Here is a 17,187-nt window from a genome sequence, read left to right on the forward strand (position 1 = left end):
AGAGCTACATTAAACTTTCATTCTAAGCATTTTAATATGGCAGAAATCTCAGTTACATCTAACTCTTAGAAATTCAAAGTAGCCCTGTATCTTTTTATCTGGAGCCTCCTGGTGAAAGACAATGTTTAGAGCATTGGGCTAGGAATCAGGGAACAAAGTAGTAGTTCCTTACTTTGCCATTGGCCTTACTACCACCCTGGGCAAGTCAATTGTGTCTCCAACATTTAATATTTATTATCTGCACTGAACTTGCACCTAGGCTGGATAGTTTGCTTAGTCAGGAAAAGGTTTCTTCTGGTCTCTTGGTACAGCAGAATAGCACAGTAATATTACCTCAGTTGGTCATGTAAAAATATGCTAAAGTTGATAACAGTAAAATCAAAGCAACATTAACAATAAGCACACTTTCTCTTTTTTTCCCCCTAACTTTTCCTCACTTCTTGCAAAGTGACTGTATCTCAAGGAAGCACTGGGAACATAACCTGTGTGCAAGTGAACAAGCAAGTAGCAAACAAAACTGGATGCAACCCAAGAATTCTGGGACTCGCAAAGCAAGATCACCTTTCAGAGTCAGGGAGCTTACACAGAAAAGTCATCCACCCTGAAGTTGCTGCTGAACTTTCTGTGGGCAGCAAAAGCAAGAAGAATTTACTGTGGTAGAGTCACAATTAAAGTGCCAGAGATTTTTGCAGTTTTTGAGGGTTTATAAATGAACTAAACGATGAAGGCAGGCAAACAAGAGAAGTATGTGCTCTTAAATGATGACTCTGACACGGAAGAGTTTGATAAAAGTAAAGTGGCAGTGATGCACCATTCCCAAGCTGGGTGAGTTCTGTGCAACGTGAAGCAATTGCTTTTGATTTAGTACTGAATCTGAATTAAATATGTATCTCCTTTTAAGGTGTGATTATGGCAGGCTCCAGTATTCTATTGTCACATATAGTTATAGCAAAAAGGTTTAACAGACGGAAGTGTAACTTACAAAAAACTATTGTCATCTATTGTTCAGCAGATGGTAATCAATACACCTGAAGAAGTGTTTCTTATTGATCTCTATGCTCTTGTATCCCTGTGCTGGCATCAACACAGTTATACATGGATCCAAGGTGGAGTACAACAGAGAAAATAAAACGGCCATATGTCTGTTGCGACATATTGATTAACTAGCTATAAGGACATTTTGAAAGATTTATCTCCTGGTGTTTGCCCTTTATTTATGCCAAAGGCATGGTACTTTGGATGGAACCGCCTTTGTTACTTACATAGAGTTGATATTTTGGGAAGACGTGGTTTGGGAATAAATAGCACAGCTCATTTTAGCTGACTGAGTAGTGAATGGAATTTTTTGCAAGCTTTGTTTGTGGTATGAGATACGTTCCACCCCTGATTTTGAAAAATCACTCCTGCAAGGATTTTTTTTTTTAACCAGAAGATAATAGTGACAGTTGTGCATTATAAAGTACAGGACTGAGGTCTATGCCTACAGATGTTAGAATAGGAGCCAAGATTACTTAAAACAGAAAAGCTAAAACATCAAAATGTGAGTATACAGATTACTGATGCTGGGGGGAAAAACACATTTTCAACAACAACGTAATATGTGAACAATTATAATGTGCTGAAGGAAATATAAATAATACTGTTAAGTCATAAAGCAACATCTATACCAAATCCTTTGCTCAGAAGGATTCACTACATTTTTATGTCATTGTGCTTTGTTGACCACATTATTTATGGAAAGTGTTCACTGCTGTTTTTTGAGAGCTTGGAATCATGTTGTGGACATTGTATTCTGCTTTGCCTGCAGCTAAAATTAGGTATATAAAATCCCTGTACCCAGAGGCAGCTAGAAGTGGATGTCAACTTTTCCTTTGAGTGTCTTAATGATAAATAATGTCTAGAGATTGTAGCCATTTGGCACTGCAGATTCAATACTGAACATCATACTGCTGAAAAAGTTTGTGCCGGTTCCGATTTACAAGGCTGCAATTTAGTTAGCTAAGCCCTAATCATTTTAGAGGACAACTACAGCAGAGCATATTAGTGATAGCTCATTGCACTATATTAGAAGAGCTGAAGGGTTACTATTTTAGAGGCTCTAAATATTAAAATAAATATGAAGACAGTCCTATGGATTCACTCAGATGTTAGTTATGTGCACACACAGATGCATGGGGAAAGGACAGACCATGGTAGGCAATGTAGTTCATGACTCTAGCCTGAAATATATAGGTTTACATTAATGTCTATTATTGGATCCATGCACCAATGTATTCAGCCTTCATTGAAATAAGGCATAAATTGAAGTCATATTTGGGTCCTTTGCAAAATCAAAAAAAGCCCGAAAATGCTTGCAATTGTGTAAGTTGCACCCCTACTTTAAGACCTGCTTCCATTGAGTGGCCTGTAGAAACTGAGGCCACCTCTACTATATCAAGTTAGAATTCAGTCTGTTGATCTCAGTGTTTGCAAATCACTATAATAATCAAAGTATTTTAAAACAATTCCTTTGCAGGGTTAGCCAGGACTGTTTCCCATTAGGGAGGGAGAAGCCAGCAGGAATTTACATTTGTCTGTCACAGGTAGCAAGTATTATATAAGAGAGTCTGAAAACAGTGTCAGATGACTAAAAGATTCTCTTTGTCTTTCATCCATCCGGTAAAAACAGGAGCCAAATATCTCCCTCTAAGATTCAGTACCTTTCTTAACTGAAGCATTGGGTAAATGTAATATAGGACCCTGATACAGCACATTCACCTATCAGTGCTAGTCCTGAACCCTTACTTGTAAATTCTATTTCTAATGTGTCTGTAAAAGAATGTGTGTCAAATAAATAAAAAATTGAATTAAACACCAGTCTGTTAAAAACATACTGAGATGGCAGAATTGTACGGTAGCACTAGTATAACTCTTAATATAGCTTTGCTAATATGTTTATTTATCATGTCTGACAATAGAAGTAAAAAAGAGGCAAGGATTTCTTAGGGTGATATCTTTTACTGAACCACATGCATAGTTCAGAGAAGTTAGAAAAGCTTTCAAATTCAAGCATGAACAGTCCAGTTCTCACAGAGGGTGTTTGCACTTTGGAAAATCTTCCTTTACAAGGTGCTAGACTTACCTTGCAGTAGAGAATCAGCCAAGAGGGCTGTGTTACTTAGGTGCTTCTTTTGTGATAATCATTTTGTTAAGATATCACCAAGCAAGATACCACATAATTACTACATAGTTGTGATAGAGTTAGATGAGCTTTCAGATGCAAAATATGAAGAATTTTTCGAAAGACATTTGAAGAATGTCTGCAAAATTCTTTGACCGTGTGTAGAGAAAACGAGGAGTATGCATGACACTTTAAAGCAAGCTAAATGATTATAAACCATTTTAATGGTGTCATTGTTTGCACACCTCCACAGTGTGCTGCACATGAATTCTAGCTACTGTAGGCAATTCGGCAGCATAAAACTCCAAGTAGTTTTAATTTGCTGCCCCTACAGCCATAGAATGAAGCACCAGGCTCCACACAGCTCCACAGCTCCACAGGCAGCCCTGCAGGCAGCCTGACAGCAGCCTGGGAAGGCAGGCTCCACACAAGAAAAGCAACAAGCCTGATCTCCGTCCCCTCCCTCCCCCTCCCGGAGCCTGCTTGAACTGCGGAGGGGCTCAGTGCTTTCCTCCGCATCTGTGGTGCCTCCTGGGGCTGCCCGAGCCAGGTGCCTGTGGGCAGGTGCCACCTGGCAGGGGGCACAGAGGGAAGCACCAGGCCCCCCTCCCCCACGGTCCAGGGACTGCTCCACCTGCCAGCAGCTTGCCCTCTCCTCCCCATCACTGGAGAGGCAGGTAAGTCAAGTATGTGCACAACACAGGGGTTTAATTGGCCCTAAGTTGAAGCAGTGTTTTTAAAAACCCACCGCTTCAATTTAGGCCCCCTGTTTCATCCATACATGCCCTAGAACTCTTGGTTCAGAGATGATACCTTTTATTAGGCCAACTAAGAAAACACACAAAAAAAAATCTTTTTCTGCAAGCTTTCAGGCACACATGCCCTTCCTTAGGCTCAAGGAAAATTAAAGATGGTAAAAAGTCCCCATAGGTAGCAAATAAACTTATTTTTTGCACAGAGAAAGCTGAACGTGGAAGTCTGTTCCTCTGGGTCCATGTAATTTGAACATTTGAAGAATGACTTACATTCAAAAGCTTGGTTAATTTTATCTCAGCTATGCAGTTGGTCCAATAAAAGATATCACCCTAAAATATCCTTGCCTCTTGCATAATTTCTAAATTACACAGCTACAACATCACTATAACACCACCATAAAATGGAATTCTACTCACACAACAGGAAGTAAAATGTGGTAACTTATTTGATAATATAGTAGTCTTCTGTCATGTGAGACAATGTATTTGTGCTGAGTGAGGTATCAACTCATTGAACATCTGTGAGTGTGGCTGTGTACACATAGACAGTGACCACAGAGCACAAATTGTACCTGGTCAGCCCAGCCAGCCAGGGGCCAGACCCCCACCTCCTGCCAGCCCCTCTGCTGCCTGATGCTGCCACCCAGAGCCCAGGATTGACACCCCATACCCCCTGCCAGCTCAGGGCTGCTCCACCCCCAAATGGCTGCTGTCCCAGGTGCATGTGTAGACACTGCACCTGGGATCAGTACTCTGGCTCAAAAAACTCCGGAGTTTCTTCAATTGTGTTAATGCACTCTTTGGGTGTGTCCAGATGAGTGCAAATGTTTGTTTCCCTGGGGACAAGTAGCAGCCACAGACTTCATGTGGCAGCTGCTTGTCCCCCTGGGAACGCCCATGCCATGTGCATGGGGTCAGCAGCCTTACCTGGGGTTCTGAGGGTCTCCTGGGGCTGCAGCTATGGCAAGAAGTCTGGCCAGCAGCTGGAGTGTGGCTCCAGCCAGCCAGGCTCCGATTTTGGGCAGTACACGCTGCCTTCCACATGTGCCACCCAACTTTTTTTCAGCATGATTTTTTTTGACCCCCTGCACTGCAAGGTAGCAACATGGGGAATGCCTGCATGTGTGGTGTGTGCTGCTGCAGATGGATCTGGGGCACCACATACTGCACATCTGTGCTCACCTGGATGTGGCCTTTGTGCCTCTGTTTCATCCAGGTTTAAAGGCAGAAGGGACCATTAGATCATTTAGTCTGAGCTACAGCATGACATGGGCCAAAGACTTCATGTAATTCTCTGGCATGTAATTAACTCTAGCACATGCACAATAACTTGTCTTTGACTGAAGCATATCTTCCAGAGAGGCACCAGGTGTCTTGATCTGAAGACAGCAAATGACAGAGAATTCATCACTTCTCTTGGAAGTCTGCTCCATTGGCTAATTACCCTCAAGAATTTGAACTTTATTTTTTATTGAATTGGTCTCATTTACAAATCTCTGCCTTTGTGAATAAGTCTCTTTGATCTTATTTGTAACTACCTTATCCCTTGTGCAGTTGTGAATGCCAGTCCAAATTTAGTATACAAAGCTTGGTATACAAACGGTGGTATTTTGCACACATTTTGTATTAGCACTGTGTAAGGCACCAGAGAATTAGAAACCCTGTCCCTCAATCACGTCAAGCATCCTTCTTAAATTCTCACTGGAAACAGTTGTGGGGCTAGCAGAAATTCACTGATTTTTATTAGAACAATAAAATAATTTAAGCAATTAATTTCTTCCTATTTTTTCCTCTTGGGGACAAAAACACAGTACAAGAGCTATGGTGTCTGAGATAAAAAGTTTCTCTCTTTCTCACACTTGCACATGTACAATCATGCACATGCACACACAGATTTAATTAACAAGAACAACCAAATTATTTGTTCAGGTCACTTGTTCAATCACTTTTTTACCCTACACAGGTGAAGACTCTTATTTTGGTTTGGTCCAGAAGCTGACCCAAAAGTAACTGTGGCATATATGCTACATTTGATTCTGTATGAACATTATTATATCAATATTTCCCCTCCAAAACATTTAGGTACAGAAAAAGGGGATATCTTTTCAGTGTTTAAAACAGTAAATCCTAAAAAAAAGGGGACACCCACACAAGAAATTAATCTGCTGGGGTGCTCCTCCAGGATTATAAAGTATTTGCAGTAGCCCTACCAAGAATGAGTCATCACTGAAGTTTTCTTTTTACAGGTGCACATTTTATTTCAGCTCCATTGACCTATGAGAGAGAAAAATATATACACAGGGGGGTCTTAGAGAGCTTCTGAGTACAGCATACACACACACACACACATATTACAGGGGAATTTCAGAGTGCAGCTGTGTGAAGAATTTATGTGCTGAACTCTTATAATAGGTAGGGCCCCATGCAGTTTACAGCTGTGGAAATTGGTGGAGATCCTAGTGTTTAATGCACAATTCTGCTGCAGAATCTGCCTCCTTGCTAGTTGTCCAAACCTCTACCTTCCCCCTTAAAAACTACTTCAATATAGAGTTACGCTGTTGATACAGAAAACGCTGGCATATTGAAAGTGTACAATAAATTGAATTGAAAATCCAACTGTGTAACCCTGGACTGCTAAGCAACTGCAGCACTGATTGCATTATTCATTTTCATAATGATTACATTAAAAACCTTTTTAATGTACTTTAAGCTGACACAGAATTTCCAATCTGCCTCACTAGAGCACCACAGAATTTAGGTCCAGTTTAGGCAGTTTTGAAGCCTTGCTTACAAGGGGAGAATCAGAAAATTGCTCAGTATAGCATAAATAACCAGTGTAGTATAATCCAATGGAGTTCCAAGCAGGTAGTTAGGATCATATTCAGAGGCAGAAAGAGTGTTATGCATTCTATTAATTTACTGAGTACAGCATTTACTATATCCATTTTGTAGTTTTGCATGAGACTCTCTCTGACTAGTTCAATCTGGCATTCACATTCTAACTTACCAAAAATTATCTGATATAGCTTTCAGGCCATTCACTGATTTGGAAGACAATGAATCCAGGTTTAGAGCAATGCCAAGAAAAAGAAAAAGAAAAAGGAGGGAGTTAAGAGCAGTTTAAATAGGAAGCAATAGAGAGTGTAGGGCATAAAAATCACAGCTTTACTGAGTCCACCACCTTATGAACAATTAGAAATTCATAGAAACATAGAAGTGCAGAGCTGGAAGGGACCACAAGAGATCATCTAATCCAACCTTTTCATCTGAGGCAGGATCAAGTGTATTTATACCATCTTTGATAGATATTTGTCTAACTTAATATTAAAAATATACAGGGAAGGAAATTCTATTATCTTCCTCCATAGCCTGTTCCACTATTTTAAAATCTACCATTTAGAGCGTGTGTTTCCCCAACTATCTTCCCCTAAACTTTATTTGCAGCAAATTACACAGATTTCTTCTCATCTTTCCCATAGTGGGCTTGGAGAATAATTTTTTTTCATTCTCTATATAAAAACCTTCTACGTAGTTGATGGCTGTTAGCATGCCCTCCTCAGCCCTCTGTGTAGACTAACCTTTCCTTTTAGCACTTGTTTTTTAAATCTTTATCATTCTTGCTTTGTCCTCTAGACTCTCTCCAGCTTGTCTAGTTATTTCTTAAAATGGGGTGCCCAGAATTGTACACAGTGTTCCAGTCGAGATCTCCTTAGCAACCACTAATTTGGGGCAACTGATTACCCCATGTTTTATATAGGACACCCTGCTCTGAAATCAGAGAATCATAGTTGCCTTTTTTTGTAAGAGCATCACATTATGGACTTGTATTTAGCTTCTACTATCACCCTAGATCTTTTTCTACTGTACTACTACCTAGCCATATATTTTTCATTTGTATCCATACAGTTTCCTAAATATAGCACTTTGACATTGTCTTTATTAAATTTTATCCTCTTAATTTTTTATCATTTCTCCAATTTATTAAGATTATTTTGAATTCTGATTTTGCCCTCCATAATGGTTGCAGTTCTTCCCAGCTTGATATCATTATAATTTTTTAAGTGCACTATCTATTCCCTTCCCCAAGTCATTAGTGAAAATATTGAATAGAAGCCAGCCCAAAAAACCCCCAGGCAACTCCTCTTGACTTACCCATCCGGTCTGACAGTAAGCTATCCTATTACTACTCTTTGCCAGTGGCTTTTCAACCAGTTGTACACTCACCTCATGGTGATTATATCTAGACCATATTTCCTTTGCTTACTTATGAGACTATCAAGTGGAACAATGTCAAAAGCCTAACTAAAGTCAAAACACATTATATATACTGCTTTCCCATTATCCAGTAGGCCAATTTCCTTGTCAAAGGAGGAAATTAGATTGATATGGGATTATTGGTCCCTGGCAAATTTATATTGTCCAGTTCTTATCACTGCATTGTCTTGTGGGTTCCACAAATAGATTGTTCACTAATTTAGTAATTTCTTTCCAGGAATCAAAGTTAGGTTGACTTATAATTCCATGAGCCCTCCCTTTTCCCCTGGATATAAATCATTGTGGTAGACATCATTTGATTTTTCCACAGTGGATAATTGTTCCTAAGTGTTCTTAAACAGCAACCCTGATAGTGGCAGAGTTGTCCTTTTGCTTCTACTAGAAGTATGGTGCTGCATGTTTCATAGGTGTCTCTCCATCATTTGTTCATTCAGCCCTGACAAAGCCTCATTGTTTATAGATAGGCCCAAGTATTTGTAATATTGTTGTTTGGTGGCCATTCCTAATGTGATTCAGTACCTCTGATCAATCAAACCAAGAAACCAACTCGTATTAAAGTATGGCATGGAAATCTATACAAGCAGAGTAATCCAGTGGCTAGGAACCACAGGTTGCGCAAGGCATTTGGGTTCTGCTACTGGAATCCCCAGTAACTGCACTCTGTGACTGTGTACAAATCACTGCACCTTCCTCTGGCCTCTCTGTTCTTTATCTGTCCTGAAGGCACATTCTGTGGAGCAGGTATCAATTCCAGAAACGCACCAAAGACCACGGCAGAATACTTTAACCGTCCTAGATATTCCATCTCAAAGTAGCTTTCCTTAAACAAAAAATGACTTTATAAACCAACTTGAATGCAAAATTGCAGAATAAATTATCCACAGACTGGATTATGCTAACCCTGGTCTCAACAGGGACTATGGATTCTTACAGAATTACCTGGATTAGATGTTAACTCCAGAGTCCTTGAAGATATTAACTGCTTTATTCATTTTAGCTGATCTAATCAATCCACACTTTACCTCTCTTTGCAGTGTCCCCCTCCACTGTCACTTTCCCTTTGATATAAAATGGTTAGTTTGGGTATTAAAATGTGTTCACTCCATGGGCAAACAGTTCACTCCATACTTACAGGTGCAAACAATGAACTAATTCCCACAAACTTTAATTTCCAAAACTCCACACTGGAGCTGCTTATATTTTGCTCAAGAATAGTGAACAGCAACTGTCCACTTTGCATGGTATTAAAAAGAAACACCTCTTACTGATTAGGAGAATATTTATTTTCCTTTAATCTCCTTGGTCTTCTTACCCCACTGCCTTATATTATTAACTCAGTAGCTGTTGAGAAGCCAGTGGAAGAAAGAACAGCTGCTGGCTGCTGTCTAGATGTAAGTGCAAATGTTGCCAGATTTATTACTAACACATCAATATATGTTTTTCTGCAGAAAAACACAGTTGCACAGCAATAAGAAGTTTCCACTCCATTTTCACCCACAGAGGCTCTGTCAGGTTTTCTTTATCATTATACTCCTCACTTCTCAAGCAGTCCTGAGTCTCTTTGTTCTGAAATTGTATCATGATGTGGAGACAATAAAGCTGAAGCAAGTCACAACGTGGAAAGACGGTAAGAAAGAAAAAATCACATAATCACGTTGCTTCACTTAAAATAAAGATGGCATTAGTTTGTATTTGGAGGGTGGAGAGGACCCAGTAGTGGCACGGGACTGAGTTCAATAGCATTAGATGAAGCTGTTGCGACTTTTGAACCACCAAGGTTACTTCCATCTTAGGTTGGGAGGTGCTTTCTTCTAGATTCTGGACCTACCTGATCAAAGTTTCATTCATCCTTCAGTCTGAGCTCTTACTTATTCCCACTAAAGTTGTCCTCTTCCTCCTTACCATAAATGGTCTATAGTCAAATTCTTTGTATCCAAAAAGGCTGAGAACCTCTTGCCAGGTGAAGAATCTGCTCTCTGCCAGCCCTGTGTGCCAGCTGGACCACAGAACACTATAGTATATATAACTTCACCAACAAAATGTCATATCTGTGTTTTGTTATTCTTTAAAAATGCAGTTACCTGCCTGTTGTCTGACAACCTGAATCATTGCAGACACAGCAGTGTACTGTCAGTAACGCTGTAAGACACCCAAAGAGCAACTTCCAGATTTCAGTTTAGCAGTTTCTATTGCCTTGAAGCATTTGGTACAACTTCTGCCCCAGCTTCAGCTACAAGCATTCTTGTATAAAACATAACTAAGGCATGAAACATCTATCCAGTTTGTCCAGAGAAGGAGCCCAATATAGCTATAAACGTAAAGTCTCCCATAGCATGTGGGTGCTAGTTGACAGCAAAGGCATAGAGAGCTCCTTCAGGACCTGGCGCAGCATGAGGGTATGCCAACCCCTGTAGGTGAGTGGAAGGGGAGGTAAGGGGAAAGGAAGTTTTACTTGTACAGTGAAGGCAGCTGCTATTGCTACTACTGCTACTGCCACAGCGGTAGCAGCATTGGCACAGGTGGCCGCACCCCTGTGGCTCTTGCTCCCCTGGTTGCTTCCCCCTCACAAGATAAGCTGCTGAGGTCAGGTATGCCCCCGACATAGCAAAGGCTCCTGGGAGGAAGGGGGTAGAGAGCAAAGGGACAAGGGTGATTTTGGCACCGCCTCATAGTCAGCACCAAGCACTGATACCCTGCTTGCCCAATACCACAGTTACAATACTGTTTGACGGGCATAAACCTAGTTGTGCTAAAACTTCTAGCAGATGTATTGAATCCATCGAAATGTCATCGTAACAATGTGAAAGCAGCAACATTTATCATTTGATCATTTCCAATCACAAGAAACAAAGCAGAAAATGGAAAGGCATGTAACGATATTTAAAACCCACAATAGAAGGATCAGACACAACATTTGTATATTTCTTGATTGGTACTTGAGGTCCTTGGGAATTATGAATTATATGTTATGTATAGACTACTCTCTGATAAATTATCTGTTGTGTCTTCTGAATCTGCAGTCTTGTTTATAACACTTGAAGAAGACAAACGCTGAGCTGGAAGCTTGTATACTAACTCAATTATTCAGACCTTAATACGAGAATCCAAGTTATTACCAGCACATGCTGAAGTGCTAATGCTGTTGTACAGCAGTTTAGTACCTCTTGTAAGTGTGGCATTTCCCATGACTTTAGTCCTAAAGATTTGAGGTATTACTTTGCTTTCTTGCATATCTATCGTGAGTTTATTTGCCCTCTTTGAGTATACTTTGCTTCCTGTTGTCAAGGAAGAAAGAAAGGTAAAGCTCCATAAAATCTTGGGTCATACAAAACAAATTAGATCCAAAAGGTAAAATGTATGCTGACATTCATGTGTTTCTTAATATACCAATTTTTCCTGTCTGGAATCTGAGATACAGAGCTGATTCTTTTTGCAAGTGGTCGTGTCCAAATAAAACTTAAGAAAAATGTACAGATTCTGGAAGGCCAGTTATCCAAGTCGGATTTATAAATCAGGAAAGTGCACATACACATGACAATTAGACAGCTATGTAGACATTTACAAAAACATTTGCCATAAGTGCCACTTTTACGTGTCCTTTTTAGAAAGGTCTCTACCTTTTTAAAAGATGATGAAAGTAATTTGTATTTTGCTCCAACTGAGCAGTGAATTAGTGGCAAAGCTAAGAGCTTCTGGCCCCTGTTTGGTTCTGTCAGTGCACCGCATTGTTTCTCAGTATGAAAAATACTACAGTGGAATAAACACATAGTTTTCCTCTGTACAGGTCATATAGTCTAGAAACACTGCAGATGTCATTTATTCTGTGTTTCTTTTCAGTCCTTGCTTTAAATAAATTCCATGATATTTGCACTATAGTTTTCTGGTGAGGAGATGAAATAGCAGAGTATATGTAAAAACAATACATACTAAAGACAATGAAGACATTTTTTTAACATCAGAAACCAAACTCATTACTGCAGATGGAAAATTGCCAGGAAAATTAGACCCACTCGTCAGGCACATATTTTTAAAGTTTCTCTCAGAGGTAGAAGCTATTATTTTTGATCCAGTTGAGCTCTTTCATATATGTATTATTCTACCACTAGATTCAGAGCAGTCACTCCAAGTATTTCTGAGGCCATTAAACTGATGTTGTTGCTAGTGAACTAAACATCATGGAAAATCTCTGAAGGAAAACATGCTGCACCTTGGAAGTTAAAAACTTTGCAACTGATGAATATATGAACACCACTTTTACTGTTAGGATTAACAAAATTGTTGAATTATCTGAATTATCTCAAAGGAGTGTCTGTTAGGCCTGTTCAGGCTTTACATCCAAAGTGTGTAGGCCTTGCTGGTTGGAAAAATCTCTTTTCCAATCCAGCCACACTGAGTATTAGCTATATTTTTCCAATAATTTACTATAAGCAGAACTAGTTGAGACATCTAAGGTTGCTCAGTCTTTCCTATCATAAGATGCTGTATTCAGTTGCTTGTAGTGTTGCCAAACTTTTCAATGTTGAAGCTGAAATATCCCATGTCAGAAGACTGTTTCAGGAAATTAATTCACTAAATTTTGGGAAAGTTTGAACAGAAATGGTAAAGCGATTTCTAAGGATATTAACCCAAAAAAAACCCTAACCCTTTGTTTTTTCCCCTTGTTTAAAAAAAAAAAAGCAAAGGGGAGATCTTTTTATGGTAACTGAATGCTGGAGAATGTGATTGTACCCTTGTCTCTGGCAAAGTGTTTCTGTGTAATACTAGACAGGTCACTTAAAATATTTTTTTTCACAGCTGTTCACTCATTTTGTGTCTTTCTCATTTATAAGAAGCTTTACAAAGTTGGGGGCCTAGCACATACATTTTGAAGAAAGGCTGAGCCATTGTTGGAAAATTTTGAAGTGCACTCAAAACCAATGGACATTTTTCACCTTACTCTCTCTGTGCCTCAGTTTCCCACTTGCAAAATGGCAATAAGCATACTGATCATTGTGAACGGGTATATTGTGAAATTAAAGTAATTGATCCTATATAGGACTCAGATAAACCATCAAGAATGGCACTGAAAAGTCCAGGGGGAAATTACTAATTGGACGTTCACACTTAGTATGCATAGTGTGCAATAAGAAAGACCTGAGGTCACACACTGAAGAATGAGGAAAAAGAAAATATTGAATAGCTGATTATTCAGGAAGCACAGTCCAGTCTCCTCATTGAAAGAGGCAGAGGTCCTGAGGAAAAAAATAGGCTTTGATTATGTAATTAAAGACTCCTGTAAAACTAATTCAAACAAACTGCATTGAGGTTGCACAGAAAACTTTATTTCTGATGCTTCTTATTTTTCTCTCTGCTTAATTTTGCAACCTTAATGTTCCTTCAATATAGTCGTCTTAGGTACTTCAAATAGAGATATATTTATTGGCTGGTACATTAACTATTAGTATTTATGTAGTTCCAAAAGTGTGTTTCATTCTTTGCAGAAAGATATCAGTGTTCTATGTTTGGAATCCTGCTGTATTTTCAGGTCCTTGTCTTTTGTATGTGGCCTATGATTTTGTGGCTTTTTTTTTGTAATGTGTGCATGCTGGCACAATTCAACATGATTTCCCATAGTCTTGGATGAGGAAAGCCTTAGGAATCAAGTAGAATACTATTGCCGTTCTGGATTAAGGTAAATTACCATAACTTTGTAGAAATAACAGACCTAACATTGCCTTTATCTCCAGCCATTGGCTTTGTCCCCTTATTTGCAAAACACTAAATGAATCCACAGAATTTAAAATAATAAAAACACCCCCCAGACCTTTCATTTTTACTTGTAAGTAATACTGATAAATCTGAAGTGCTGATTATTATTATGTGTCTGACACACTTCCAATTACAACAGACATGCTAAATAGCTACTGACTCTTTTGCACCTTCCAAGTCATTTAGAAAAGATTTTGATAAATTGTAAGCAGGTGCAAAGCTAGCATATACTGGATGATGAACCAAAGGCCTTGATAAATCAAATTCCTCTGAGCCAGGAAATGTATGCTGAATAATAAGAATCACAAAAGAATTCTAGCCAAGGGTCACTAAATATTTGCAATAACAACTTCTTATTCAAACAGCAAAGATAACATCAACAACTCCCTTACAAGCATCCCCTTGCTATTATAGTACAATGTGTATCACAGTTTTTTCTAGAAGTCCCAGCCAAGTTAATAGTATGTGGTGTACTAGGAGCTGTACATTCACACGGTAAAACACAAGCCCTGCCCCGAATAACTGACAATGTATACATAAAATCTTTGGATAAAAACTGTTTCCTGCAAATGATGAAATGAGACACATTTTATTTAACAGAAAGTTAAGTACTAGAACAGATGACCTAGTCTTTAAATGCAGATTAGGCAAACATTTGGGGGTTATAAAGTAGGCAATTCCCCATCAAGAATGACGGGGGGTGGGGATGGGCGGGATGGGGTGCCCATCCCCCTCGTACCACTGCTGCCTCCCAGGAATGGAGGGGGGGAGCTTGCCCTGCTGTCCCCTCCCCTCTCTGCCAGCACCCTACAACATCACTGCCTCCAGTGCTTCTGCCCCCAGCTCTGCTCCTCGGAGGTGGCAGAGTGCCACCATGATGCCGCCCCCCACCCTGCTCCATCCCCTCTGTCCCCGCCATCACGGAGGTGCTCTGCATTCTGGTTGGTTGTTTCACTAACCAATCAGAGTGCTACAAGAGCATTACAGACAGACAGCTGAACTAAGCCCTTTATTACATACGAATAATCCTGTTTTGAGAAGGAAGTTGAACTAAATGATCTCTTGAGGTCACTTCCAGCCCTATTTTTCCATGACATTCTGACACAGAATGATTAGTGATATGCCCAAGATTACACCTGAAGGCTGCAGGGTCCTGTGACTGATGTTACAGCTTTGGGGCATGTCTATAACACTTTTGGGAGGTTCACTAGAACTGAAGTACACTTTGGCCCACCTGCTTCCACCCTCCACGTGCCAAATGCAGAAGTCAGGCAGTGAACCTGCCTTGAGAATGCCCCAGATCCCACCCCACTCATAAATGTCAGACAGAGATCTCAAGAGCAGTGGCTCTCAGATATCTCCTGGCCTTAGAGTTGCAATCCACTGCCTTAACCAAAGCTCCAACCTTCCCCTACAGTGTTCTTAATAGATATATGCTCTGTTGTTACAAGATCCTCCTTAGACTTCTCCTTTTACCAGGGCCTCACAGGAATCCTTGACATACCAGTGGAACCAGGACTAATGACTAGGAACCTGTCTCTGCAATGTAGAAAAAGTCTATGCACAAGTATATGAGGATACAAACACAAAGAAAAGAGAAATACATGCTACCAAAACATATGCATAAATGTAACAGAAGTAAATAAACTGACTAATAACTGAATGGATCATTTATGTCCAAGATGACAGCAATGATTGGTAGCCATTTTCATCTATTGTGAGCCTCAGACAGCTGGCCCAGGGGTGATCTGGGAGACTGCTATCTTGCCAACATCTTCTTTAATTGATTTGAAGGCCCCTAAATATTCTTCTTTCTGTCAAGTCACATGCATTTTGTACTTTAGGTGGGTGTTTCCCATGGTATTTTTCTTTTTTTATTACACTGCACATTTAACAGAGGCTTTTGTTCAACACCTGCACACTGTGGTATGATACACAGATACCCAAGGCTCAGAGGGTCTCTTTTATGTCAGTAGAATAAGTTAGCCAAATCACAGCTCTGTGCTACAGCAGCTAGACTGCTTCTGGACCCAAGCTATTTCTAAACATGCTCGTTCAGGTATCTCTATATTGTGCAGCAGCATACCCTAATAAAGACTGTAAATTATCTCACCACCCCACATCAAATATGGTCCCTGTTGCAGGAATGTTTATATCACTTCCCACAAGTCCTGGCAGTTCTGCTTTGTAATTGTTTAGCAATATGTTAACACTGAAAACACCATTGGTGATGCATAGGGGGTGCACGCAGGTGCACATGCACCCCCTGAGATTGACGGTGCACCCCATGCAATTAGCCACTGCCAACACTGCTGGCACCACCTGTGGGTGGTCGCCACTTGCCACTCTCCCCCCATCGCCACCAACACTGTCGGCCATTGCCATCTGCAGCTGGTTGCCAACCGCTGGTCAGCGCTCGCCACCCTCCCCCTCCTTCCCCGCTGCCAACACCACTGCGGCCAACTGTGGGAGCTCCCTGCTTGCCGCCACTATGCCCCCACTGCCTCCACTGTCGCTGCTGCCCCTGCATGCAGGCAGTCGCTGTGTCCCCCCAGCCTCCAGAGGCACATGGAGTTCATAGAAAACACTAATAGGAAGGATGGAGGAAAAGAGTTTCCAGTCAGTGTATCTTGCCTGAATGACCAAAGTTGATCTCAGGTATTTCAGCTGAAAAGTGCATCATAATTTTAGAACTAGGGCTCGTGCAGAATTGAAAATTCCAACTATGTGGAGGTTACTACCTCATGTGCATCTTCAAGTCTGTCACTGTATTTTCTTTTATGTTCATTTTTAAAGCTAATATACAAAAAGTCTAAGTTTGGTTACATTTTCTTATTAAACATATGTGTACAGACAGTTTTCAGAGGGTTAAAAAATCATGACTAGACATTATAATCAATGGTTAAACAACTGTTATACAGTACAACAAAGTTGCTCATTACTATTTCCTGTTGCCATCTCCACTGCCCTCTTTTGAATTTTTTTAGCCCTTTTACAGGTACTACTCATCTCTGTGATAAGTTCATAACATCTATTAATCATGATTTATAAAATTTCCCTTAATGTAGAGTGTCATAAAAAGGTTAATAGCTCTGGCCCTGTTCCTGCATCAACATACTCTGTGAAGTCAATGAAGCTCTTTTAAGGTATTATAAGTTACACCCAAATGCTGCTTATTGAAACATTGTGACTAGTACTTAAAGTCCATTCTCTAGAGTAAAAGAGAACTTTGAACAAGAATATCTTCAT

General features: G+C 40.1%; 1 protein-coding gene across 1 annotated transcript in view; it reads left to right on the forward strand.

The window, feature by feature from the left end:
- Positions 1-653: 653 nt before the first annotated feature.
- Positions 654-17,187, forward strand: part of LOC149870673 (uncharacterized) — a 57,927-nt gene continuing 41,393 nt past the window's right edge. Inside the window, exons 1-2 of the mRNA XM_090034739.1 lie at positions 654-825; positions 9,639-9,817. Coding sequence (XP_089890865.1) covers positions 722-825; positions 9,639-9,817 — 283 coding nt within the window. The 5' untranslated portion in view covers positions 654-721. The remainder of the gene's footprint in view (positions 826-9,638; positions 9,818-17,187) is intronic.

This window comes from Crocodylus siamensis, chromosome 2, assembly GCF_052110815.1.
Source record: "Crocodylus siamensis isolate JL-2025a chromosome 2, ASM5211081v1, whole genome shotgun sequence".
Taxonomy (NCBI): Eukaryota; Metazoa; Chordata; order Crocodylia; family Crocodylidae; genus Crocodylus; species Crocodylus siamensis.